The 27,399-nt window shown below is 37.7% G+C and overlaps 5 protein-coding genes across 5 annotated transcripts; 3 read left to right on the forward strand and 2 right to left on the reverse strand.

Moving 5' to 3' along the window:
* Positions 1 to 285: 285 nt before the first annotated feature.
* On the reverse strand, positions 286 to 4,143 carry LOC131108507 (zinc finger protein 135-like). Its single transcript, XM_058059497.1, has 2 exons — positions 3,878 to 4,143; positions 286 to 2,129 (listed from the first exon to the last, which is right to left on the reverse strand). Exons 1-2 carry the CDS (start codon positions 4,053 to 4,055, stop codon positions 1,192 to 1,194), a joined length of 1,116 nt encoding a protein of 371 aa, XP_057915480.1. The 5' UTR covers positions 4,056 to 4,143; the 3' UTR covers positions 286 to 1,191.
* A 119-nt stretch (positions 4,144 to 4,262) lies between these two features.
* Positions 4,263 to 6,189, reverse strand: LOC131108506 (zinc finger protein OZF-like). Its single transcript, XM_058059496.1, has 2 exons — positions 5,922 to 6,189; positions 4,263 to 5,332 (listed from the first exon to the last, which is right to left on the reverse strand). Exons 1-2 carry the CDS (start codon positions 6,097 to 6,099, stop codon positions 4,359 to 4,361), a joined length of 1,152 nt encoding a protein of 383 aa, XP_057915479.1. The 5' UTR covers positions 6,100 to 6,189; the 3' UTR covers positions 4,263 to 4,358.
* Positions 6,190 to 6,579: 390 nt separating this feature from the next.
* On the forward strand, positions 6,580 to 15,881 carry zgc:56231 (uncharacterized protein LOC406257 homolog). The gene is made up of 18 exons (XM_058060914.1): positions 6,580 to 6,805; positions 6,909 to 7,004; positions 7,070 to 7,189; positions 8,195 to 8,333; positions 8,403 to 8,587; positions 8,666 to 8,750; positions 9,669 to 9,839; positions 9,923 to 10,034; positions 11,141 to 11,203; positions 11,279 to 11,425; positions 11,499 to 11,664; positions 11,723 to 11,911; positions 13,413 to 13,552; positions 13,629 to 13,794; positions 13,876 to 13,984; positions 14,073 to 14,143; positions 15,222 to 15,341; positions 15,598 to 15,881. Exons 1-18 carry the CDS (start codon positions 6,734 to 6,736, stop codon positions 15,808 to 15,810), a joined length of 2,364 nt encoding a protein of 787 aa, XP_057916897.1. The 5' UTR covers positions 6,580 to 6,733; the 3' UTR covers positions 15,811 to 15,881.
* Positions 15,882 to 17,284: 1,403 nt separating this feature from the next.
* rgs9bp (regulator of G protein signaling 9 binding protein) lies at positions 17,285 to 20,582 on the forward strand. Its single transcript, XM_058060919.1, has 3 exons — positions 17,285 to 17,691; positions 19,327 to 19,633; positions 19,712 to 20,582. The coding sequence occupies exons 1-3, from the start codon at positions 17,596 to 17,598 to the stop codon at positions 20,089 to 20,091; spliced, it is 783 nt and encodes a 260-aa protein (XP_057916902.1). The 5' UTR covers positions 17,285 to 17,595; the 3' UTR covers positions 20,092 to 20,582.
* Positions 20,583 to 21,031: 449 nt separating this feature from the next.
* Positions 21,032 to 27,359, forward strand: mcur1 (mitochondrial calcium uniporter regulator 1). Its single transcript, XM_058060918.1, has 9 exons — positions 21,032 to 21,348; positions 22,762 to 22,869; positions 22,966 to 23,069; positions 23,374 to 23,475; positions 25,078 to 25,119; positions 25,225 to 25,296; positions 25,383 to 25,436; positions 26,580 to 26,694; positions 27,034 to 27,359. The coding sequence occupies exons 1-9, from the start codon at positions 21,105 to 21,107 to the stop codon at positions 27,087 to 27,089; spliced, it is 897 nt and encodes a 298-aa protein (XP_057916901.1). The 5' UTR covers positions 21,032 to 21,104; the 3' UTR covers positions 27,090 to 27,359.
* The last annotated feature ends 40 nt before the right edge of the window (positions 27,360 to 27,399 follow it).

Consider the following 27,399-nt stretch of genomic DNA (forward strand, 5'->3'; position numbering starts at 1 on the left):
TTTTATTATCATAAATTTAAGATTTTATTCTCATAAATCTGAGTTTTTACTCGTAAATTTACGACTTTATTTTCGAAATCTTAATTATATTTATACTGTGCGAGAGCAGGAATTACCTGAGACAGCTATGACAAGGGGGGGACTTTTACGACTTTATTCTTTTTCAAATCTATGACTTTTATCATAAATTTCTAACTTTGTTCTCATAAATCTTTTTTACTTGTAAATTTACGACTTTATTTTCTCAATTTCATATTTTAATACTGTGCAACAGCCAGAATTGCCTGAGACAGCTATGACAAGGGGGGACTTTTATGACTTTATCCTCGCAAATCTACGACTTTTATTATCAATAAATTTATTCTCATAAATCAGAGTTTTTACTTGTAAATTTTCAACTTTATTTTCAAAATCTCTGATTATTTTTATACTGCGCCACAGCAGGCATTGCCTAAGACAGCTATGAGAAGGGGGGACTTTTATGACTTCTCATAAATGTACAACTTTTATCATAAATGTTATAATAAAAGTCGTATAGTCAGAGTTTTATTAATTTTATTTTTGCTGTTTTTCCAAATATTGTACATTTTCTGACTTTATTTTAATATTCTTTCCACAACTTAAATTATTACAACAATATTCATTGTTTTGTTTTTTTACAATATTACAAATAACGTCAAAATTTTATATTTCAACTTTTATTTAATTAAAATGAAGTCATTTTTTCCTCATATTATGCCATTATTTTTGTAATTTTTCTTTGTGTGTTTATGAGTGTGTGCGACAAGAGACATTTTCATTCATTCATTCATTCATTTTCTACCGCTTTTTCCTCACGAGGGTCGCGGGGGGTGCTGGAGCCTATCCCAGCTGTCTTCGGGTGAGAGGCGGGGTACACCCTGGACTGGTCGCCAGCCAATCACAGGGCACATATAGACAAACAACCATTCACACTCACATTCATACCTATGGACAATTTGGAGTCGCCAATTAACCTAGCATGTTTTTGGATTGTGGGAGGAAACCGGAGTACCCGGAGAAAACCCACGCATGCACAGGGAGAACATGCAAACTCCACACAGAGATGGCCGAGGGCGGGGACCGAACCCTGGTGTCCTAGCTGTGAGGTCTGCGCACTAACCACCAGACCGCCGTGCCGCCCAGAGACATTTTATTCAAAGGAATTGTCAATCAATGATTTTCTCCTGCATGATTTCTCAAGTGTGTGAGCATATTTGTCTTGGTAGTGAACCCTTTATCACAAACGGAGCAAACGTACGGTTTTTCTCCTGTGTGTGTTCTCATGTGTTTTACCATGGTCACCTTATGAGTGAACCTTTTATCGCACACTGAACATGTAAATGGTTTTTCTCCAGTGTGTCTCCTCATATGTGTTGTCATATTTACCTTCTGGGCGAACGTTTGAGCACAAACCGAGCAACTAAAAGGTTTTTCTCCGGTGTGCGTCCGCATGTGTGCTGCTAAAATGTTCCGTCGGGAGAATGTTTTCACGCAAAATGAACAAGAAAATGGTTTCTCTCCAGTGTGTGTCGTCAGGTGTGTGAGCATAGTTGACGCCTCCAAGAATGTTTTGCCGCAAATTGAGCAACTAAAAGGTTTCTCTTCTGCGTGCGGCCTTGTGTTCTTATGGGAAAAGCTTTTTTTCCCTGTCTTCTTTGTAGAACATTCAGGGTGTTTGTTGTCAGTTCGAGTCCTCATAGCACCTTCACAGTCTGCGTCGCTGCTCAAAGGTTCTTCGGCAGAGCATTGAGACATTGTGTGGTCGTTATCTGCTTGTGATGCTCCATAATGGTCCCAGTCAGCTTCTGTTGTCATGTGTTGAGTTAAGCTGCTGCTGTTGTTGTTCTCATTTGGACCGAGATGGAGCAGTGAAGGTGGTTTCTCTTCATGGTCGTCAGTCTTCACAGAGACAACTGTCTGTGGCAACTTGGTGAGATCAGGATCAGGATTAGTCTCCTCCGGGTATTGAAGACCCTTCTGAGTGGTCCAGCGTTCCTCCTCTTCCTCTTTAATGTGGGGCGGCTGCGGAGCTTCCTGCTTCAAAGTGGACCTCACCGTCTGCAGCTGAGGGGGACGTTCTTCTTGATGATCAAACGGCTTCTGGACGTCTGCAAGACCAAACTTCAATCATAATCACTTTCCATTTCTTGCCATTAACTTTGCTCATTCAGTTTTCTACAGTGCCATCTGGTGGACAAATGACTAATGACCATTACAATGCAATGGACGCTTTTCATACTAGATAGGACAGCTCTAGCTAGCTCTAGCTCGTGTGTCCCACCGACGCTTTGAGCATTATCTAGTCTGATTAGTGTGTGTGTGTGTGTGTGTCCTACCTAGTCTGTGAGCAGGCTTCATCGGTTCATGCTGTCCTATCTAGTGTGACTGGTGTGTGTCCTATCTAGTCTTTGAGCATGAACTAGACCAGAGCAGTCCTACCTAGTCTTACTGGTGTGTGTCCTACCTAGTCTTTGAAAATGAATTAGACTAGAGCTGTCCTATCTAGTCTGACCGGTGTATGTCCTACCTAGTCATTGACCATGAACTAGACTAGAGCCGTCCTTTCTAGTCTGACTGGTGTATGTCCTACCTTGTCTTTGAACATGAACTAGACTAGAGCTGTCCTACCTAGTCTGACTGGGGTATGTCCTACCTAGTCTGACTGATGTGTGTTTCACCTCGTCTTTGAGCATGAAATAGACTAGAGCTGTCCTACCTAGTCTTTGAGCATGAACTAGACGAGAGCTGTCCTACCTAGCCTGACTGGCATGTGTCCTACCTAGTCTTTGAACAGGCTTCATCAGTTCATGCTGTTCTATCTAGTGTGACTGGTGTGTGTCCTACCTAGTCTTTGAACATGAACGAGACTAAAGCTGTCCTACCTAGTCTGACTGATGTGTGTCTCCTTCCTGGCCTCTGAGCATGAACTAAACTAGAGCTGTCCTATCGAGTCTGACGAGCATGAACTAAACTAGTTCTGTCCTACCTAGTCTGATTGATGTGTGTCCCTCCTCATCTTTGAGCATGAACTAGACTAGAGCTGTCCTTTCTAGTCTGACCGGTGTATGTCCTACCTAGTCTTTGAGCATGAACTAGACTAGAGCTGTCCTATCTAGCCTGACTGGCATGTGTCCTACCTAGTCTTTGAACAGGTTTTATCAGTTCATACTGTCCTATCTAGTTTGACTGGTGTGGCTCCTACCTAGTCTTTGAACATGAACTAGACTAGAGCTGTCCTATCTAGTCTGACTGGGGTATGTCCCACCAAGTCTTTGAGCATGAACTAGACTAGAGCTGTCCTATCTAGTCTGACTGATGTGTGTCTCCTTCCTAGCCTTTGAGCATGAACTAAACTAGAACTGTCCTACCTAGTCTGACAGATGTGTGTCCGACATTGTCTTTGAACATGAACTAGACTAGAGCTGTCCTATCTAGTCTGACTAGTGTGTACCCCATCTAGTCTCTGAGCCTTCTCATTCAAGTTCTTTGGCTTTTTGCCCCCCCCAAGCGTTCCTGCGTCCAATAACATATCCATCCATCCACTTTCCCTCACTAGGGTCGTGGGGATATGCTAGAACCTATTCCAGCTGTCTTTGGGGTGGGGTACACCCTGGACTGGTCGCCATCCAATCGCAGGGAACATATAGACAAACAACCATTCACACTCACCCACAAATGATCTTGTCCAATGATCTTGTAGTTATTATTGTGTGCACTTGAATGCAACACAAACTGATGCTAGTGGTAGAGCGCCACCTATAGCATTGGGGTGACTACTAACGTTGCACAAATATTTAAACCATGTGTTAAGAATACGTGTCTAAATTAGAATGCTAGCGCTAGCATGTAAAGATACCTTCAATTCGTAGCTCACTTCGAGTCTGGCAAACAGTTTCCGGATGTCGTCGATGTCGCTTCTCGCCCTCTCTTGTTCGACAAAGTTCCTCCTCGTACGACGCTATCGCTCTTTCAAAAAGTTCGAATATTTCGTCAGCCGCCGCCATGAGTCGCTCTTTTACCAACTCTTTTAACATTTTGATGTGGTCTTTTAGCTAACAGGGGTAATTGTTCCGTTTTTTGTTGTCTGTTGCTTGCGCTTCTTCTTCGTTTGCTTTAATGGCGGTTGGCATCCTCCATGGTTGCACTAGCGCCCTCTTCCGCTTCTTTTCATAATTACATTTTCCACTATAGTCCAGAAACATTTTATTTTTTTAATATATTGTATTAAGTTTATTAAGCAATTTGACACACAACATGGCTCTATATGACACTTGGCTGTATATAAAGAGGTATAATAGTTTTTTATTTATATTTTAATAGTTATTTTATTAATATTATTATTCTCCAGTGTGCGTTCTCATGTGTTTTACCATAGTGACATTCTGACAGAATCTTTTGTCACAAATTGAACAGATATATGGTTTTTCCCCGGTGTGCGTCCGCATGTGTTTTACCATAGTTACCTTTTGAGTGAATCTTTTCTGACAAATTGAACATATATACGGCTTTTCTCCGGTGTGCGTTCTCATGTGTTTGACCATCGTTGAATTCTGAGTGAATCTCTTATCACAAACCGAACAAATATAGGGTTTTTCTCCAGTGTGCGTTCTCATGTGTTTTATCATATGTACCCTTTGAGAAAATGTTTTGTCACAGACTGAACAACGAAAAGGTTTTTCACCAGTGTGCGTTCTTAGGTGTGAAACCATATTTGATTTTTCAGAGAACCTTCTCCCGCAAACATAACAACCGAAGGGTTTTTTTCCTGTGTGTGTCCGCATGTGTGATAAAACGTGTGACATTTGAGAGAACCGCTGAGGGCAAACCGAACAACTAAAAGGTTTTTCTCCCGTATGAGTCCTCATGTGTGTTATGATGTGTGATTTTTCAGAGAATCTTTTCCCACAAACTGAACAACTAAAAGGTTTTTTAGAGTGTTTGAAGTCAGTTTGAGTCCTCATGTCGCATTCAGGGTCTGCATCGCTGCTCAAAGGTTCTTGGGTGTCGTCCTCGGTCTTAGCATCAGCCGAGTGTGATGATGTGTCGTTATCTGATCGTGATCCTCTGTCAGGTCTGTGATGAAGCTGTGAGGACTCGGTTGAATTGTCTTCATGGCATGCAGTCTCCACACGGACAACGGTTAGTGGCAACCTGGTGAGATGAGTCTCCTCCAGCCCGAAAAGACACTCTTCCTCCTGAGTGGTCCAGAGTTCTTCATCTTCTTCCTCTTTAATGTGGGGAGGCTGTGGATCCTCCTGCTTCAAATTGGAGGACCATTCATATTCTTGGTGATGACCAAGATTCTGGAGATCTGCAAGACACAAGCAACACAAACAACATTTTCTTCTGTTACTTTATTTAGTTAATTTATTTTATTTTTAATTACCAAAGTGTGGCCTAGGAGTCGTTTTTTTATTTGCCTGCTGCACAGTTTAAAAAGCCCAATTTAAGCATTGAAGCCTTTAAATTAATTACTTTATTTAGTTAATTTATTGTATTCTTTTATTAATTTTATTTTTAATTTCCAAAGTGTGGCTTAAAAGTTTTTTTTTAATTTGCCTGCTGTACAGTTTAAAAAATGCAATTTAAGCATTCAAGCCTGAAAATAAATTGTTTTTTAATTTTTTATTCCCAAAGTGGGGCCTGAGAGTCGTGTTTTTTTATTTAAATCAAGCGCAATTAAGCATTTAAGTCTGAAAACTAATTACTTTATTTAGTTAATTTATTGTATTATTTTATAAATTTTATCTTTTATCTTTTGGCTTGCAAATATCTGTCTCAACTTAATTGCTAACCCCAGATCGACTGGATTGTTATTAGACATTAGCTTTAATATGCTCATATGCTCATATGCTCATACAGTAACTGAGATGTGTCAAAAGTATAATGTAAATACATACTTTCTATGTGTAGCACAGTTTGAGTCTTGCAAACAGCTTCCAGTTGTTGTCGATATCGATCCTTCTCCTCTCTTGTTCGACAAAGTTCCTCTTCATACGACCTTATCATTCTTTCAAACAGTTCCAATATTTCGTCAGCTGCAACCATTAGGCGCTCTTTTACTAATTCTTTCAGCATTTTGATGTCGTTTTTAAGCGAAGCGATGCTAATTTTCAATTGTTTTGCTATTCTTCTTCCTGTTTCGTCTTCTTCGTGTATTTCCGCGCATCATCCGTGGTGCATTACCGCCCTCTTCGTTGTTTTTAGACCATTACAGTCTCCACAATAGTCCAGTTTCTTTGAGGTGTTTCATAATTATTTTATTTATTATAAAGTTATTATAAGTTATTATAAAGTCAGCTATAAAATGAAAAAAATCAAGACATATAAAAAATACAAATAGTAAGAACAACAGGACTGTTTATGAAAGTTAAAACGATGCTTTGAGTAAAGCACCAAAATGATCCAATCAAATGTGGTTTTACTCTACTGTCGAACCAACACAGTCGAGCACCAAAATGATCCAATCAAATGTGGTTTTACTCTACAGTCGACCCAGCACACAACGCCGATTGGCTGTTTCTTTAATTGACACCTGCTGCTAGTTTCAAGTAATTAAAGACGCCGCCATTTTGTGTGCCAATATCTAGCAGGTGTGTCGTTGTCTCGCAAAACTTCATATTTACAGCATATTGTGTCAGGGTGCATTTTCAGGAACGAATTTAAAGTACCTCAAGTACATTAAAAGTGTGACTTTTCATTCGAAGAGGAAATGAAGCACCTGGAGTGTGAGGATATGGAATTGACTTGTAATGTCCCCCCTGTCAACACTTCACCCAAAAAGGTAACGCCATTTTAAAAAAAAGTCTTCCTTTTGTTATCCTAAAACAATGTCTCAGACGTGTTTACTTGGCGCTAAGACAGCAGTGCTTTGGATTTAATTAAAGGTGGAAAAACCAAGTGGAGCAGAGCAGCAGACTATGAAAGTTTACCTAAGAGTTAGACCTTTCTCTAAAGAAGAACTCGCTGACAATGAAGACCAGGTACGGTGTTTTGTGTATTGATTATCCTCACAGGGCCTAATGTTGGTTACTCGGTGTCTTCTCAGCATTGTGTAGTGATTGAAAACAACCAGATGGTGACGCTGCAGGCCCCAAAAGGTTCAGCCACAATGAAGAGCAGTGAGAAGGGAATTGGCGTGTCCATCCACAAATTCTCCTTCTCCCAGGTCAGCAACATTTATATTACTCGTAAAAAATAAAATATAAGCGCAATTTAAGCATTCAAGCCTGAAAATGAGTTGCTTTATTTGCTTAATTTATTGTATTATTTATTAATTTTATTTTTAATTTTTAATTTATTTTTAAAGTTTGGCCTGAGTCGTTTTTTTCATTTGCTTGCTGCACAATTTAAAAGCGCAATTTAAGCATTCAAGCCTGAAAATGAGTTACTTTATGTAATTTATTTTATTTTATTAATTTTATTTTTAATTTGTAATTTCCAAAGTGTGGCCTGAGTTGTTTGTTTTTTTTAATTTGCCCACTGCACAGTTTAAAAGCGCAATTTGAGTATTCAAGCCTGAAAATGAGTTACTTTATTTAAATTTTAATTTCCAAAGTGTGGCCTAAGTCATTTTTTTAAATTTGCCTGCTGCACAGTTTAAAAGCGCAATTTAAGTATTCAAGCCTCAAAATGAGTTACTTTATTTAGTTAAAATTAATTCAATAATAAAATTCTTTTTAATTCCTAAAGTGTGGCCTGAGAGTCTTTTTTTTTATTATTTAAATTTGCAATTTAATTAAGCATTCAAGCCTGAAAACTAGTTAATTTTTTTTTAGTTCATTTATTGTATTTTATTTATTTTATTTTTTATTTCCAAAGTGTGGCCTGAGAGTCTTTTTTTTTTTTTCTTGCCCGCTGCACAGTTTAAAAGTGCAATGTAAGCATTCAAGCTAGAAAATTAGTTGCTTCATTTAGTTAATTTGTTTTATTTTTAATTTTAATTTTTAATTTCCAAAGTGTGGCCTTAGTCGTTTTTTTTTTTTTGCATGCTGCACAGTTTAAAAACACAACAAAAAAACATGAGAAATATTATTAATTGTATGATTTGTCATAACACACTGGCCATTTTATCATTTCACTGTTGATTATTTTAGGAAACTAAAATAATCAAAATAGTGCCAAGTTTGGACTCCCCTGATTGACTGTAATGTACACTCATTTGCCTTTTTAGATTTATGGCCCAGCGACAACCCAGGCTGAGCTGTACATGCACACCGTCAATAGTCAACTGTCCGATTTCCTAGACGGCGAGAATGCGCTGATCTTCAGCTATGGCGTCACCAATGCTGGCAAAACCTTCACCATCCAAGGTAAACAGTCTACAACTTGAATAGAATTTTAACAAGTCACATTTTTAAAGTGTGGCATATTCTACTTAGGAACTTCAAGAGAGCCAGGAATACTACCTCGAGCCCTGGATGCCACGTTTCAGTATATCGCAGGGCGCCAGTATGAGGGGATGGACGTGAAGCCCTACCTCAGGAATGATGCTCAGTGCCTGGATCCTGATCAAGTGAAGCAGGAGAGAAATACAAAAGCTGCCATCTTTGCTTCCTTCAAGGAGGTGGGGTGGAGAAATTAAATTCAAAATTCACCATCTTTAAGACAAATCACTGTTTTATATATTTTTTCCCGCTTGTAGGAATGTGATCCCTTCAGAGGAAGTCGTGGATCAGAGTCTTTGTCCTGTTACGTCCCTCATCGCTCTTTGTCTGACAATCACACAGGTAACATTCAAATAACTTGCACTTACTGTACTTTTTTATACAAAAACTTGATATAAAATATTTTATAATATATTTATGCAATCGACATAATAGGCGCCCTGCTCTTGGCTTATTCAATCAGCGGCCCAGGAATAATCACCAAGTGGTCCAGACAAGCCCTGAATGCATTTTTACAAAAAACTCCTACTGCAGTGTGGGCCGTGAATGCAACACCTTGCATAGCCAAGGAACCGTTGACCAAATGCATCACCTGAAAATGGTTTTAATTACGTGACAAAAAAAACTATTAGGAAAGCAGGAAGTGAACAAATGTAACAGTTACAGTTTGTAAAAGGACCAGATGGAGGGGTAGGATTTAATAAGCTTTGCTTCTTCCTACTCCTTTTGGACATGTGGAAATGTGAACTGATTATGTGATGCATTCAATTGTAATCCAATGCATGTTCAAATGAAATTAAACCATTCCCATTCGTACTTCAGTACGTGACAAAAATAAATACATAAATAAAATAAAATATAAAAAATAAATAAATAAAAATGAATAACAAAGTAAAAATTAAACTTAAATTATATTAGGAAAGCAGGAAGTGAACAAATGTAACAGTTACTGATTGTAAAAGTACCAGATGGAGGGGTAGGATTTAATAAGCTTTGCTTCTTCCTACTCCTTTTGGACATGTGGAACTGTGAACTGATTATGTGATGCATTTAATTGTAATCTGATGCATGTTCAAATGAAATTAAACCATTAATATTACTAATTTGCCGTACAACTGCCAAGTATTTGAATACAGCACATTTGTCAAATATAATCAAATGTAAACAATGAATTGTACAGTACAATATTATTTTCTGACTGCTGGAAACGTTCTCACTCTTTTGACGTTAACATTGAACTTACGGGGTCTCTGTTTTTAGAGTTTGCTAGCACCGCGACAGAAAGCAGCTGCCAGTTTGCTCTATGGGTGGCGTTCTTTGAAATCTACAACGAATGTGTCTATGATCTCCTTCAACCGTCCTGCTCCAAGTCCAAGAAACGTGCTGCTCTCCGCGTATGTGATGACGGCGCCGGCAACGCTTATGTTAAAGGTGCCGGGATAAACGCTAACAGCAGAAGTATGTGTGTGCTTTTATTGGCTTGTTTGTTTACTAAACAGTGAATCGTTTTTCAGATCTTCGATGGATCAATGTCCAGAGTTTGGGTGAAGCCTGTAAACTGCTCTGCTTTGGAAACAAAAACAGAAGCGCTGCCGCCACCAAGATGAACCAGTCCTCCAGCAGAAGGCAAATCACACATGCTTTCCCACCATTTTAGCATGATGCCATGTATTTATATCCACATGACTTTTGTAGAAATCCTCCCCCTGAGGACTCTAAGTGGGTTTTGAATAGGGATCGAACTATATGGTTTTTTGGGGGCTGATGCCGATACTGATTTTTTTCCCATCACGCTCAGCCAATGGGCGATTTTGCTTGGGCCGATATTTGTGGCCGATACTGCTTTTGATCCCTCAATTTACATGGAAAAAATGACATAACAAATACTACAGGTCTCATGTTTAAACAAATATTTATTGAAATGTAAACACTGAACACAGTAGGATTCAGCTTTTTTAAACACACATTTAAACGGCATTATCAACTTTAAAAGGAATAAATATTCAACCATGTGCAAAACATTTCTGCCGTAGTTTAAATTTATTTAGCGTTTATGTGATGACTGGTGCTCTGCAGCGTGACGCGCAACACAAAGCTGACTGTAAATCATGCGGTGGAAAAATACATCGGCGAACCCACACGCGTATCGGCCGATACCGATACAAGGAAAAAACGCAAATATCGGCCCAATATATCGACCGGCCGACGTATCGGTCGATCCTTAGTTTCGAATAGAGGATAAGGGAATCTTAAAGAACCAAATCATAAAAATGACAACCAGATTGTTTATTGTTATTCCTGACAACAATACCTAATACAGACATCCGGGCTTATCTGCAGTCCCTGCATGCCTACAAGTAAGCGGGTCTTATTACAGCGCAGCTGCAAAAAGCACCCTTCCTTTCCCTGCCCGGCCTTTTATACACTCAAAATTGTGTAAGAGGCTGGAGTCCTGGACCAATCAGCTTTCGCCACTGCCCCTTGCTTGAACCGCTTTCGTGGTGTTTCTGCTTTTGTTTCTTCGCTGGGGCATCAAGGCTTCTTTTCCTTTGCAGGGGCATCAAGCTGTCATATGCGTACTCAATGTTTCCGCCTTAACTGTCAGTTGTCATGTTAGTCCCTTTTTTTTGTGTGGGTCCGTGTATAAGTATCTTTTGTCTGTATTTGTGAGACTGTTTGCTTTTATCTTTTAGCTAGCGAAATTGAGCAAATACCTTCACTTTGTCCTGCAGCCACAGCATATTCACCATGAAGCTGCTGAAGATGGAGAGCAGCACAGTTCAAAGGATGTCCGAGTAAGTTACTTTTGCTTATAACTCTTGAGTTAGACACAAAATAGAAAATATTATACATTAATTTGTGGCTTTCAGGTTTTCTCTGTGCGACTTGGCTGGTTCCGAAAGATGCAACAAAACCAAAACCATTGGAGAGAGGCTAAAGGAGGCAGGAAACATTAACAACTCTCTGCTTATCCTGGGGAAGTGCATCACAGCCCTGCGTAACAATCAGACCGACAGGTTGGTTCTGAGTTTGTCCTTGACTGCAATATGAGGAAGTGGAGCAATTCAACAGTTTTTCCTCTGAAATCAGAACGAAGAGCGGCTACATCCCGTTCCGAGAGAGCAAGCTCACTAAGCTCTTCCAAGCTGTCTTCTGTGGCAAAGGAAGGGCGTCGATGATCGTCAACATCAACCAGTGTGCTTCCACCTATGACGAGACACTCCATGTCATGAAGTTCTCTGCCGTAGCCAAACAGGTACGTGGGGGAATTGTGTCTGAAGACATTTTGCTGAGCGACTGGGTGTCCTCCGCAGGTGGTGCAGGTGATGCAGGTGATGCCAAACAAAGCTGTGGAATCTCTGTCTCCATGCCTGGTGGGTCCAAATGGTAAACCTCTGGTAAAGAATGGCGTGGTTGACAGGCAGGCCCTGGAAAGCTGTGCATCTGACGACGAGCTGCTGAGTGACGAAGACGAGGCCGACGTGTCCTTACTGCCACAGAACGTACGTAACGGGTTGTTAATGGTTCCACATCCGACCTTTGATTAGTGAACTTCAATGTAAAATTTAATATTAATAAACAAAATCTTCATAGTTGGAGCATAGAAAACCAAATTTATTTAACCATTAGAGCTCTATAGACATGGAATAACACCCCTATAGTCACTCTGGCTCTACCATATCGTATTTATTGTGTGGAAATATGCGGTAATAACTATAAAGCAATCTTCACTCACTTAAATGTACTGCAAAAAAGGTCAGTAAGGATAATTCATAATGCCGCCTACAGAGAACATACTAACTCCTTATTTCTAAAATCACAAATACTTCAACTTGCTGATATAGTTCACCTTCAAACAGCTAAAATAATGCATAAGGCTAAAAATAACCAATTAGCTAAAAATGTCATCCAATACTTCTCTACAAGAGAGGAGATATATGATCTCAGGGAAGAAGTACATTTGAAACACTTATATGCTAGGACTACGTTAAAAAGCCGTAGCATTTCAGTATGTGGAATCAAACTATGGAATTAATTGAGTAATAAACTCAAACAATGCACAACGATGAGACAATTCAAGAAACAATACAAGCAGTTGATGTTTGCTAAATACAAGGATGAAGAGTCTTCAACCAGTCATGATGTGCTATGTATATGTATATGTATATATATATATATGTATATGTATATATATATGTATATGACAGTTACTATGGTACCCATTATGTTATTGTATGGTCATATCACCTCGTACTTCGGTACGTGAGAAAAATAAAAATTAATAAACTTAAATTATGTGTAAAACAATTACCTCTTCCCGTCAGATTACAACTTTTTTCCCCTCTTAATATTTTTAATGTACTCAAATTTTGCAATTTTTGCTATATTTTTTGTAGTTGTTAAAAATTCGGTATGTGTCAAAAATAAAATAAATCAGAAAAGCAGGAAGTGAACAAATATAACAGTTACTGATTGTAAAAGTACCAGATGGAGGGGTAGGATTTAATAAGCTTTGCTTCTTCCTACTCCGTTTGGACATGTGGAACTGTGAACTGATTATGTGATGCATTCAATTGTAATCTGATGCATGTTCAAATGAAATCAAACCATTACCTTTACACACCTATTCTTTGTTTATAACAAAATACTAATGCACAGGCAGGGGACTATTGAGACTATTCTAAACTTAAAAGGTTTTAGAGTGTGGGGGACAAAGGAAGAAGCAAAAAAACTTACCACTTCCACACGGAATGGGAGAACTCTTCACTTTGTTGGTCATGAAATGGCTGACTACATGCAGTGTGATGGTACGGGAGGGATGACTACTGTACCATACAGTGGAACTCTAAGTTAACATTAAGTCGTCATTAATATACATAATATTTTGTGTTCCATGCTTTAGTATTCACTGTTTTACAGTTGAGCTATAAATTATGTATTTTTTGGAGGTCCTGGTCTCATGACAGCATGTATTATGGCTACTTCCTTGATTGTCATTTTCAGGAGCTGCTTAACATGATTGAAAGCCTCCGAACGAAACTGCTGGCTGAGCGAAGAAGAAACCTGGAGCAGGAGATGGAGATCCGTAAAGAAATGGGCGACGCCATGTTACAGCAGCTCATGGAGAGCGAGGAACTCCGCAGGTAAAATATAAGCCGGAATCTATCAATGTATAGAAGCTCTGGGACCCAAGTTCATGTCATTTGTCTGAACATACAGTCGACAGATTGAAGAGCTGAAGGAGAGCTATGAAGAAAAGCTGGAGAACACTTTTGAGATGTACAAGGACGCCATTAAAGAGCATGCTTACATCAATGCAATGAACAACCTAGAAGACAACTACGTGCCCTTGGAGGAGTTCATTGCCGAGGAGGAAAAAGTTGAGGTATGTCATGATGGGTCTGCTAAATGATGGGTGTTTAGTTTGGGCTGTCGACGTGGTTAAATGACCTCATGACTTGTGTAGGCCCTCAAACGACAGCTGGCACAGTTGTCGTCGGGTGTCCGCCCGGCTGCAATTCCAACTGTGCACACATCGACTCAAACTCAACCAACCAAGGACTTTGAAGCAGCAGGTTTGTCATTTTTACCTCTTTTTTTTTTTTGGAGGACAAAAATATGAATAGGATTCACTTTATGAATGTGGCCCTGTGACACCCACAGGGAATGATCGTTTTAAATATCTCCACAAAGAGAAAGACGCCATTGAACGGATGTGTGAGGACAAGCAACAGGTATGTTTTGCAGGAATTGGATTTTGTGTCAATTTGTGTGGGGTTTTTTTGCCATAAAGCATAAAAATGGGACTACAAATACACACACATATGCACGATGGCATCACCGATGTGGCTGCATTTGTTACAATCTGGCCTAAAAACTTTTCGCCACTATAGTTTCAAGTTGGCCCCTCCCCTTCCGCTACATAGCCAATGTAGTGACTATTCCGGCACTGCATTTTGCAGTACTTCTAAGTGGAAGTACACAAATTCCGAAGCAGCCCGTGTTTGTAGGCCTAACTGGATCAATGTGTCATGGTTTGTAATGTGTTGGTTAACTTATATGCTTCAAGACTACATTAAAGTACGCACGTTTGGTTAATGCTTTTTTACTAGGGGTGTCATGAGAAACTTTGTTTATGAAATAAGACAATACACATCTCATCTGAAAACTAAGATTAAAAAACAATATTTTAAATTAAATACAATTTAAAAAATTAAAATTAAAAAATTAAATTAAAAAAATTATTAAATTTAAAAAATAAATTATTAAATTAAATTAAAAATTCATTCATTTTCTGCCGCTTCATGAGGGTTTCAGGGGGTGCTGGAGCCTATCCCAGCTGTCTTCAGGCGAGAGGCGGGGTACACCCTGGACTGGTCGCCAGCCAATCACAGGGCACATATAGACAAACAACCATTCACACTCACATTCATACCCTATGGACAATTTGAAGTTGCCAATTAACCTAGCATGTTTTTGGAATGTGGGAGGAAACCGGAGTACCCGGAGAAAACCCACGCATGCACGGGGAGAACATGCCACCTCCACACAGAGATGGCCGAGGGTGGAATTGAACCCTGGTCTCCTAGCTGTGAAGTCTGCGCGCTAACCACTCGTCCGCCGTGCCGCTAAATTAAAAATACTAAATATCATATTACATTTCTGTTACGTCGCTCTGTGTGTATGCAAGCGGCCCCGCCTCCACCCACCAAGACAGACTAACAAAAGGGCTCACACCATTCATGCCTTTTGTTCTACCAATCTATGTCTGTAATATATTTCACAAGTTCTGTATGAAATGTTGCATTGTAGTTGATATTATCCTTGGAGAGACGGCTGATGGAGCTCAGTGCATCGCTTCAGAAGGTTGGAGACGGCTTTGTGGAGAAATCGGCCGAGGTCGAGGCCCTACAGACGAAGACTTGTGATCAGGTGAGACGGAACAAAACGCAACGTTCATATACAAGGTGGTCCTCTGTTTACAATTTTTGTGCCAAGAGGCAGTGCGCTAAAGAAAAGGAAAGCAAAATGAACACACCCCCAATATTTGCAGCTTTTTTTTGTTCCCATCGCTCTGTCATGAAGGATAGACTCTTGAATTTTAGAGTCAACTTACAGCAGAGTCTGAGGACCATCACTATGTGTGTGACAGACGGCCATAATGGTGATTTATCTTGTTTCCATTCAGACCAAATCAATGGAGGAACTTATCTGTCAGTCCATGGCAAAGGACAAGGAAATCACCTCCCTTAAGGCAGAAATCTCCAAGCTTACTCGGAAGTCTCCTGTGCAGGCCAAAACCAAGAAAAGCCTTCTGGCCAACATCAGGGAAGCCGTCGCTTCTCCTCGTAAGGCCGGAAGTGGACGAACGCTCAAAAGTGTTAGGACTCCACACCACTGAACCTGCATCTTAAGTATAATTTTACCTTTTTTTTTTAATGCATGATCAAAGTACTATTTTTTTTGTAGAATCTCCTTTTTAAATTTAATAAAGTTGCCACTGATTTTAAAAAATAAAATTAAAAAATCTGGATTTTTATCAGAGGCGTCCAATCACACTTTAACCTCTCGTATTTGATATTTCTCTTTTGGTCCGGACCCTGCATCTTAAAGATAATTTTAACTTTTTTTTTTTTTTTTATGCATGCTCAAGGTACTATACTTTTTTTTTTTTTTTTGTAGTCTCATTTTTAAATTTAATAAAATTGCTACTGATTAAAAAAAAAAAATAGAATAAAAAAATATATATATATTTTTATCAGAGGCGTCCAGTCACACTTTAACCTCTCGTATTTGATATTTCTTTTTTGGTCCGAACCCTGCATCATAATTTTAACGTTTTTTTTAATGCATTCTCAAAGTACTATACTTTTTTTATTGTTGTTGTAGCATCTCTTTTTTTAAATTTAATAGAATTGCTACTGATTTTGAAAAAATAAAATTAAAAAATGAGGATTTTTATCAGACGCGTCCAATCACACTTTAACCTCTCGTATTTGATATTTCTTTTTTGGTCCGAACCCTGCATCTTAGGTATAATAACTTTTTTTTTTAAATGCATGCTCAAGGTACTCTATATATATTTTATTTTATTTATTTATTTGTAGAATCTCCTTTTTAAATTTAATAAAATTGCTACTGATTTAAAAAAATACAATAAATCAGGATTTTTATCAGAGGCGTCCAATCACACTTTAACCTCTCGTATTTGATATTTCTTTTTTGATCTGGACCCTGCATCTTAAATGTAATTTTAACGTTTTTTTTATGCATGCTCAAGGTACTATACTTTTTTTTTTTTAATTTATTAGAATTGCTACTGATTTTGGAAAAAAAAAAAATCTGGATTTTTATCAGAGGCGTCCAATCACACTTGAACCTCTTGTATATTTCTATTTCTCTTTTGGTCCTAGTTGCACAAAGATAATTAGACACGCACACATACACCGCAATAGGAACATCACGCCAGCGCGTTTATGTTGCTACGCTGAGCTTTAAACTAAGCTGGTCAAATGAGGACATCCATTATGTGGAGCCTGAAGGACAAATAAGCCACAAAAGGCCTTGAGAAGGGGGTGGGTGGAAAAAAAAAAAAAAAACGAGGTCCTGAAACGTTCCCTTTTCTCTAACCGTAACCAGGCGAGAGGTTGTTTAAAATAAGATTTAATGACTAATTTTCACTCTTAATTGATGGATAACCTTTTGTATGTTGCAGAAGATATATTTGACAGGTAGTATATAAATATGTAACATCACGTTTAAGCATTTCAGTTGCATTCACCTGGGCTGCATATTGTCTTATAGTCGGGTAAACGTGAAGGCTGCCTCCCTTCGCTGCTTTTCTGTCGTCTCAGTGAGGTTTAATGGGATTAGTGGGTTATCTTGCGTCAGTGCAAAGGGGTCAGTCGCAGGATTAGCATCTTGCTGAAGTTACACCTATTACTCTTTTTATCATCTCATCCTTTTTTTTTAAATATTTTTATCAGTCTCTAAAGCGTTTCACCTGTAATGACTAGTTTGAGCTGGAATATGGCGAGGCATCCCTCCGCTGCTTGGCACCTGAACCCTGTTCAGACCCTAAACCGCTGAATGAAGCTTGTGAGTGGAGGAGGAGCCGCCTGCACGGTGAAGGGCAGCCGGGACGAAGATCTTGCCTGCTTTGGCAGACTCTTGGCAAGTCATCCTGATGCCACTGGTAAATAACAAAGTAGGCGATGACTGCACGCTTGGTACCAACAAAGCGTTGGCTGACGGCAAGGCGCTTGTGGATTCCTTGATGAAGGTAAGCTTTTAATTAAATTACATTCACATATTTTTTTTTTCCCAGTGTATCACTTCAGTTTTATTGCTCATTTGCATGACTTAATTTATACATAACTTGTCTCCTATATATTAATACAAATCATTAACTTCCTTATACTTTTGCTATGTTTATTATGAAAGTATGTACAACAAAACATGCTCATCCCTGTGGCGAGAAAAGCACTCTCACTGAAAAGAATCTCTTGCTCTGCTGCATCTTTGATTAGCCATCTAGGTTGCCATGCACTGAGGCCGTTGCGTGCACTTGGTATAATAGTAAACGTTAACCTACATTAAATACTGTGGGCAGAGCTTAACATCAAAATGAATATGTATGAACACACTAATTCAGTAATGAGCTTGTCTTACTGTGTATGTATAGTCATGGCCAATATACATATGCCCCAGAATGTTGAGTGATAAGTCCCTCTTACTCACCATTTCCAATGCATTTCAGCCCTGTCACAAAAGAACTAGCTTGTATAATGTTAACAGAGGTGAGTGACTCTTGTCATGCAAATTGAGTGAAAATAACAGACTGGAAGCTTTAAAAAAAAAAAAAGTTATTGGATTTGTTTTTTCTCTGTTAACCATGGTTACCTGCAAGTCGTCACTGCTTGACACAAAATGTGCTTCACAGGCAAGGATATTGCTGATAGTACGATTGATTGCTAAACTAAATCAACCAATTACCAGATCAACTTCTAGAAGAGAGGTTCAGTTAAGGCTTCAGGGCGCCAACTATAACCCAGGAAAAAAGATTTTTCCTGCATGATGAAGCACATTATTTGATACAGTGTATGTGTTGGTATGTACCAACACAGACGTTTATTGCCATGATTTTAGTATCTGCATACAAAATTCAGACGCTTTGAATTAAATTGGTTAGGGGTAACCAAACTTTTTCTAGTGGAAAAATAAACGGATGCAAGGACCACTTTTGAAATATTTATCACTTATTACCAAATATCAGACAAAATGCATCTCAGCTTTGTGTCAAAAGTCTATCATTAGTATGAACTTAAGTCTTTTTTTCAAAATATTTAAACTTTCTTCTTAAATAATCTTTGTAAAATTTCTTCTTGTAATATTTTATTCCCATCATATTTTCACTTACTCATATAAAAAATCCACTATTTTTTGAAAAAAAATACCTTATTTTGTTTTGTGTGTTTAAGTATTATGACTTGTAAAAAATATAATATTTAATATTTAAAATGACTATTTTTCTCCATGTTTTTACCAATTTATTCTCTTTAAATACTCTTGCAATTTGATTTTATTCCCATATTTTGAATATATTATTGTAACATTACAACTTTTTACTCAACGTACTTTTATTTATTTTCTTTTTCATAATATTCCCACTTGACAAAGTTTTTTGTCTTTAATATTGCAACTTTAAGCTACTAAAATGACATTTTTCTAAAATTATTGTTGTAAAACTGACTCTTTGGTGGTAGATTACAACTTTTAGTATTTGACTTTATTCTCCTAAAATTACGGCTGATTTTTCTTAATCGCTAGTTTTTTTTTTGCCATAATATTACAACTTTACAAAAATTATTTTTTAATATTTTAACTTTTATTGCTATGATTTGTCGTCTTGGTACAGGTGGTGGCATGCTATCGACACCTGGCTTCATGTGTGGGGGGGTGCACAGACACCTTGCAGCTACGTGATGAGTTGAGGCAAACCAGGGAGCGGGCCCGAAAGCTGGCCGGGACCATCTGTCAACATCTCACCTCGCATCTGCGTGACAAGAATCTCCCCGCAGAGCAGCGCAAGGAGCTGGAGCTCCTGTGGGTGGCTTTCTCCTCCAGCCTGGAGCTGCTGCACGTTGACATGTGCAAGGTTTACAAGATGTGGGGCATCTTCTCTCTGGCGAACACTGCTACTTTGGTGCAAACTGGCCTCCAAGGTGAAAGTCAGTTTAATTAAGGAATGTCCAACCTTTTAATTGTTCCATTTTTGTAAATTTTTTCTACTCCCCACACAGGAGGGGGCAGTGAAGTGGCCGCTCGGGCCCTCAGTCTGCCAGATCTGAACCAGGTTCTGAACTCCAATATCCCCAACTGCGTGGAGAACCAGGAACACGGGTCCTTGGAGCAGGAGATCAACCAAATGGACCACATGATCTACGACATGGAGTCAAAGGTCAACGTGTTACGTTGGATGGTGGAGCCCCACGGGGCGGAGTACGCAGACCCCCTCAGCAGCACTGACAGCGCATCCTTGGCCCTGCTCTCTGTGGACGAGGAGCGGTCCGGCGGACCTCTTCCTGCAGGCCAGCGTGCTCGCTTGGTGGTGCTCTTATTGCTCTGTGCTGCCATTTTGGTGGTGACCGTTTTATCTGTCTGCATCTTCTTATTCTCATAATTAACACTTTTTTTGCAATAAACCTCAAAACAAGGTCAATGTTGCAGCTAGCTTTGTTTCTATATCTACTTGCACTACTACTTTGTCATTCAAAAATTCAAAGGTGCCATAAATATTCTCAAACAATATAAGCAATATGTAGCAGCGCCACCTGAGTTCATACAATATAGATTTATATACTTTTATCAATATGGTAACAATGTAAACACATTAGGGATGCAGCATGTTTACTATTTGATCAGGTATTATTAGGCACTATAGTATTTTCCTGTTTCTTTTATGTCCTAAATCAGGGGTGGCCAAACCTTTTCACCAAGAGCTGCAGCCATTTTGGTATTTTTTATTTAGTAAACCAACCCATAAGTATAATTATATATATTTATGTAAAGAAAAAAAAGAGCCTGCATGCCAGCTATGTATTTTTATTTGTTTTTCACATTACGCCTTGTTGCTCTTTTTTCCAGCTTTTGCTGCTATTTTTCTTGCTAAATTCTTGCTAGGCCAATAAAAAGCTTAGCAAGGTTATTGTTTACTGTGTGTTTTTGATACTGATCTCACCTATTTTGCATTTATTATTACATTAATATTTAGCTGCATTAAAATACATTCTACAATACTTCATTCGACAGAATATTACGTTAATTCACTGGATAAGAGGAAGTAGACCGAGACTTTACTTAAAAATACAATTTAGTTGTATTCGGCTCCACTTTATTTTGAAAGTACCGGATATGCTTTTTATTGACTAATTCAATTGAAGTACACCTTACTTTTTCGTCAAATTGTGTGAGGAAATGTAATTTTTCCAAATGTTAGTAACTCCTGACAAGTATATAACTCGATAGTTGGAAATACCGATTTATTGATTTTGAAAGTCATTTTACTTTTATTCAACAACGCGTTATATTCGTTTTGTTTTGAAAGGAAATATCGGATATACGGAAGTGTTGACTATTTTAAAGGCGGAAGTTGAGGTGACCGTCAAACATTCAAGCAGAGTTTCGGTTTTGACCATGGTGCTAAAGCAGTGTCACATGCGTTTCAAAGTTTTTGCTCTCAACCACAATGAAAAGCGCTTCAACCTGGCTAAAACTCAAGACAGAGTTAACTTGTGTAGTTGTTTATCGTCCAATTTTTTGTCGACGGGGCGAAGTTGTACATTTGTAAAGGGCTGGTCGAGTTTCCCGAGTAATTTATCCGGCAACCATCGAAAAATGCGACAAAATGGACTCGGAGTGATGCACTTGTCTGCAAGAGGTAATGTATGATAAAGTAAACTCTACATTTATCGTACAAAATCATTTGTAAGAATGACTTGTCAATCGCTGACATTTGAGTGACGTCATAGGAAAACGGATTGGGTTTGAGGATTTCACGTGCAGTCTGTTACTGGTGGGCGATACTGCAAATTTTGGTATTGATTTGATACCGAGTAACTGCATACAAAATTTAGACACTTTGAATTAAATTGGTTGGGGTGTCCAAACTTTTTCTAGTGAAGGGCCACTTTGATATTTGGTAATAAGAAGTGATAAATATTGTAAGACAAAAATGCATATCAGCTTTATGTGGAAAAAGTTAGTATATATATATATATATATATATATATACGTATATATATATGTGTGTGTGTGTATATATACGTATATATACGTATATATATATATATATATAATAGTTCATTAGTATGAACTTCAGACTTCATACTACTCAGGCTTTTTCCAAATATTTCAACTTTCTTCTTAAATAATCTTTGTGAAAATTCTTCTTGTGATATTATGACTTTATTCCCATCATATTTTTACTTATTCCTTTTTTTTTTTACAATTTTTCCCACACTAATTTTTGAAAAAATACAACCTTATTTTGTTATGTGTGTTTAAGTATTTAAGTATTATGACTTGAAAATAAAATATTTAATATTTAAAATTACATTATTTTTACCAGTTTATTCTCATTAAATTATTTCTTGCAATTTGATTTGATCCCCACATTTTGAATTTATTCTTGTAACATTACAACTTTTTTCTCAACCTACTTTTATTATTTATTTATTATTTTGTTTTTCATAATATTCTCACTTTACAAAAAATATTTTGTCTTTAATATTGCAACATAAAGATGCTAAAATGATATTATTGTTGTAAAACTGTGACTTTTTGGTGGTAGATTACAACTTTTAGTATATGATTTTATTCTCCTAAAATTACTGCTGATTTTTCTTACTTAATCTTCTTTCTTAATTTTTTTTCCCATAATATTACGACTTTACAAAAAGTATTTTCTTTATCTTTCAACTTTACTTTACTCAACTTTGTTCCTTTAATATTTTAACTTTATTAATTAATGTAAAATGACTGCAGATTTTCTTGTTAATTTATATTTATAGAATGTCAGAAATCAGAAACTTGTGTTTTATTCACATAAGTCAAGTAAGTACTATATAAGTACTGTATACTCCCAAAGCTACCCTGGTCTAGAGGAGGCCCTGGTCCTTCTGCTTGAATGTTTTCAGGAGAAACCTGTGCCCAGATCTTTGCTGATGTTGACATAATCCAACATGAAGGGACACCTTGAAGCATACGTTTACAACACAAACACGACTTCAGCCTGGTAGTCAAGTCAGCAGCAACTACAGAGTTCCTTAAAATCCTCCTGTTCTGATTTCAGATCAGACTTCCGTCACCACCATCCAGTTTGACGTAAAACCTGATGTTCCCAAAGTCCGGAAGCTGTTCTTTGACACGCATGCGGTGGTTCGACTCCTCGAGGAAAACGGTGTGAGCGAGCCGCCTCTTGTTATTGTTTCGCGGTTTCACTCCGCTGTGTTTAAAAAAATAAAAATAAAAAAAAGTTACTGTTTTCTTTTAACAGGCTTCACCACTCAGCAAGCCGAGGCGCTGGTTAAGGTGCTCGTGAAGATGACCAACTCCAACATGGACGCCATCTATAGTGACATGGTAACCAAAGTACAGCAGGTAAGGTAATAGCTATTAAAATATTGATAATCCACTTTTCTATCATACCGATATTGGCCAACTGATACTACCAGCTGATGTCGACATGAAAATTAGAGAGCCGTGCTGTTTTTTTATTATTATTTATTTATTTTATTTATTTATGGAAAGTGGCATCCCAGTAAACAAAGCATCCACAAGATATGAGTTGACATTAGTTTGAGGGCAGAGATCTTGCGTATATCAGGATGGGTTGATATCCAAAATGGCTGGACAATATCAGGCATCTCAATTTGTTCCATAAGAGATTATGTTCCTTTTTTAGGAGATAATGTTACAGCGTGTGATGTCTCAAATAGCAGCCTTAAAGAAGGACATGATCATCTTGGAGAAGAGTGAGTTTTCCACGTTACTGGCAGAGAATGAGGTAAGGATGTTGGTTAGTAAATATCAGGATTGCCCACAAAACTGAATGTACTGTTGGCACTCCATTCCCCCAACATTCTTTTATTCTGTGAAATTAGTCTAGGAGTCTTGAGGACAGTTTACAATTTCATTCAAGCAGGCGTAGATACAAATGGTTCGACCAAATCTAGTTGATCTCTGAAGAGGAACTCATTTCCACTTTGTTTTTATGACGGTACAATGTGGGTAAGACCCCCTTTTCTTGTTGTTCAATGTAGAGGGAAACTATTCCATTCCTAACAGTGTCATGACCATCCTCTGGGTAAAATAAGACCTAATAACAAGACACTTAATAATCATGCATCATGTTTCTGTTATCAATGAGCTTTCAACATGTTGTGTTCCAAGCAGAGGGAAAATATTCCATTCCCACACTCTGGGGAAAATAAGACCTAATGACACTTGTGATTGTACATGATGTTTCAACTATCATCGACCCGTAAACATGTCTTGTTCAAAGCACGGGGAAAATATTCCATTCCTAACAGTGTCATGACCATCCTCTGGGTAAAATAAGACGTAATGACAAGACACTTAATTGCCGTGCGTCATGTTTCTGCTATCAACGAGCCTTCAACATGTCATGTTCAAAGCAGAGGGAAGATATTCCATTCCCAACAGTGTGATCACCATCCTCTGGGTAAAGTAAGACCTAATGACAAGACACTTTATGATTGCTACATCATGTTTCTGCTATCATTGACTTTTAAACATGTCTTGTTCAAGAAGAGGTAAAATATTCCATTCCTAACAGTTTCATGATCATTCTCTGGGTAAAATAACACCTAATTACAAGACACTTTATGATTGTTACATCATGTTTCTGCTATCATTGACCCTTAAACATGTCTTTTTCAAGAAGAGGGAAAATATTCCATTCCTAACAGTTTCATGACCATCCCCTGGGTAAAATAAGACCTAATGACAAGACACTTTATAATTGTACATCATGTTTCTGCTATCATCGACCCGTAAACATGTCTTGTTCAACGCAGAGGGAAAATATTCCATTCCTAACAGTGTCCTGACCATATAAATAAGACCTAATGACAAAACACTTAATGATAATGCATCATATTTTTGCTGTCAGCAAGCCTTCAACATGTTTTGTTCAACGCAGAGGGAAAATATTCCATTCCCAACAGTGTTGTGACTATCCTCTGGGTAAAAAAAAAGACCTAATGACAAGACACTTTGTCATTGTGCGCAGCAGCATGGTTATATACTGTACGTGTTAAAAAATAAAGTACAAATGACTTTGCTGTAATACCCCAATAGTTTTAGACATGATAAAATATAGAAATTAGTATTCTTAAGCTTACTTTGCACTGAACAGGAAGTCACCGTGTGCGTGTTTGAATGCTGTGTATTTTTGGTGTTTATTTTGTCTGTGGACATCAACAGTAAAAAGAAGAACACCGCAGACCAGGGCTTGATGAGTTGGTCGACCTAGACGGGTTGTCCACATAAACGGGGGACCAACTACCAAATATTACCACACCAGCCCGCCACAGAACCTGAATAGATCACATGACTAAAACGTGTCTATATGTTCACTTTCCAGAAGCTGAAGGTGGAGTTATGGCAGCTTAAGGTCCAACTTGCTGTAAGAACGTGATTAATCATTTTTTTCTCATGTTACTTTCATAAATATACATAATTTACAGCTTTTGTTATATTTATTGTTATATAATACTCTTCGCTCCTTCAGGATGTCATGAACAAAATCCGCTCGGACACAGTTTTGGACATGAACTTGGAGAAGAGCCGTGTGAAAGAACTGGTAATCCCCCAGCTGGATATACTATATTCAAAATATATTTTTTAATGAATTTAGCGTATAATGACCATCTTTTTTTTGATTTTCAGAAAGCATATCATGAGCGGAAGCTTCTGGAAGCACGGACTGAAATACTAGAAATGGTTTGTACATGTTCTTTAGTAGGGATGCCTGATACCACTTGTCTGATACAACGTTGTATATCTACCCATACCAACTTATATTTGGCGTTAAAGCATGGAAAGCCTGACCATGACCTTTATAAATACGTTTTTTAACATTACACATTACATTACACTTACATTACCCAATATAGTAGACATAATTAGCAATTTATGCTAATTTACAGCACTCATTGAGTTGCATTATACTTACTGTGGTGGCTACCGTCTCATTAATGGTCCATTACTGACACCTAGTGACCAGTGTTGAACACTATATGTCAACAATATGTCCCCTTCTAAATCCTTTATTTTTGTGTTTTAGTTAATTCAAACAAACAAACAAACAAATAAATTAATTAATTAATTTAAAAAATGGCCAGAGGTATGTAAAATGTGCTGAAATTTGCATATTTTTGGGACTCATAATAGGCTGCAGTCAACCATAAATTAATAAATGCGGCACATTGTAAAAATATAATTTAGCAAAAAAACAAAACAAAACACAGCAGCAAAGGTGAAAACAATCAGCAATAATTTTACAAGAATAAAGTCAAAATATTAAGAGAAAAAAGTTAATAATAATAATAATTTAACAATAACAGTTAATAATTTTACAATAATAACTTTGTAATATTATGAGGGGAAAATTTGTGTTTTAATATTGTCTTAATATTGTGAAAAATACCCCAAAAAAATAAATAAAGTTGTCATTTTTGGAAAATAAGTGAAAGGGGGCAAAAATGTGTAATTTTACCAGCATAAAGTGAAAATATTCAGGCAAAAAAAGTCTGAGTTTTACGAGAAAATCTTAATATTATGAGGAAAAATAACCTTGTTTGAGTAGAGTAGACTTTAAATACTAAAGGGAAAAATGAGTACAAGTGGGGGATATAGACTGAAATATTAATAATATACTTTTTCACCTATATCACAAACTCAATATGCAGTTTTTACTTGAATTGTATAGCCTGTATTGCCTTCTTAGCCTGTATACCAGTACATTTGGCGAGTATCGCACCATCCCTGGTCATTACTTCATAAACCCCCCATGTTTACTCTTTCAGGAAGTCTGTCTGACACTTTACATCACTTCCCTTGTCCTGTTTGTTTTTCCCTTCACAGACTGCCGAGCAAGATCGTCACATGACTCAGACCAACATGAAAATAGACACTGAAGTGGCGGGTTTAAAAACCATGCTGGAGTCGCATAAACTGGACACTATAAAATACCTGGCAGGTAGGACATGACACCATCACTAAAAGCGTTCATCAAAATGAAACGGCGCTAGGGGGCCAATTTGGTACATTTTGCACATCAAAGAGAACATAGTTTGGTGCGTTCAAGGACACAATCAACAAAGCATAAAGATATAAACATGTAAAAATGACTGTGTGGGGATCCACTGTATTTAATAATGAATTTATTTATTATTTCCAAGACTCCAGGAGCGAATAAACAAGATTTGACACCCCTGTTTTAAATATTCTAATTACTAAAACAATTTTAATATGTTATAAACTGAAGTTAAAATATTAGAACTAAGACTAAACATGATAATTTTTTTTTATTCTACAGGTTCCGTGTTCACGTGCCTCACCGTAGTTTTAGGATTCTATCGTATTTGGATGTAAACAACGCTCGATTAAACAACATCAGGAGGAAATGCACACAAGTCACTCACTCCAGCAAATGGACAGATTGTGGGGTGTGACCATACAAAATCAGCAGGGGATCAAATACTTCTCTCCACCACTGCACATGCTCAGTGTACTGTATATACATGGTGGTTGGGCAACGGACTGAATTAAAATTTTCATATGTATGTACATTTTCATATATATTTAAATCTCTAACTTCCTGTTTTATCTGTCATTTTACTGTACACGTAATAAAAAATACTTGCAACCTAAACAACCTTTCTTTTCTTTTGTGGCCAAAAAA

This window comes from Doryrhamphus excisus, chromosome 21 (genome assembly GCF_030265055.1).
Source record: "Doryrhamphus excisus isolate RoL2022-K1 chromosome 21, RoL_Dexc_1.0, whole genome shotgun sequence".
NCBI classification, from domain to species: domain Eukaryota; kingdom Metazoa; phylum Chordata; class Actinopteri; order Syngnathiformes; family Syngnathidae; genus Doryrhamphus; species Doryrhamphus excisus.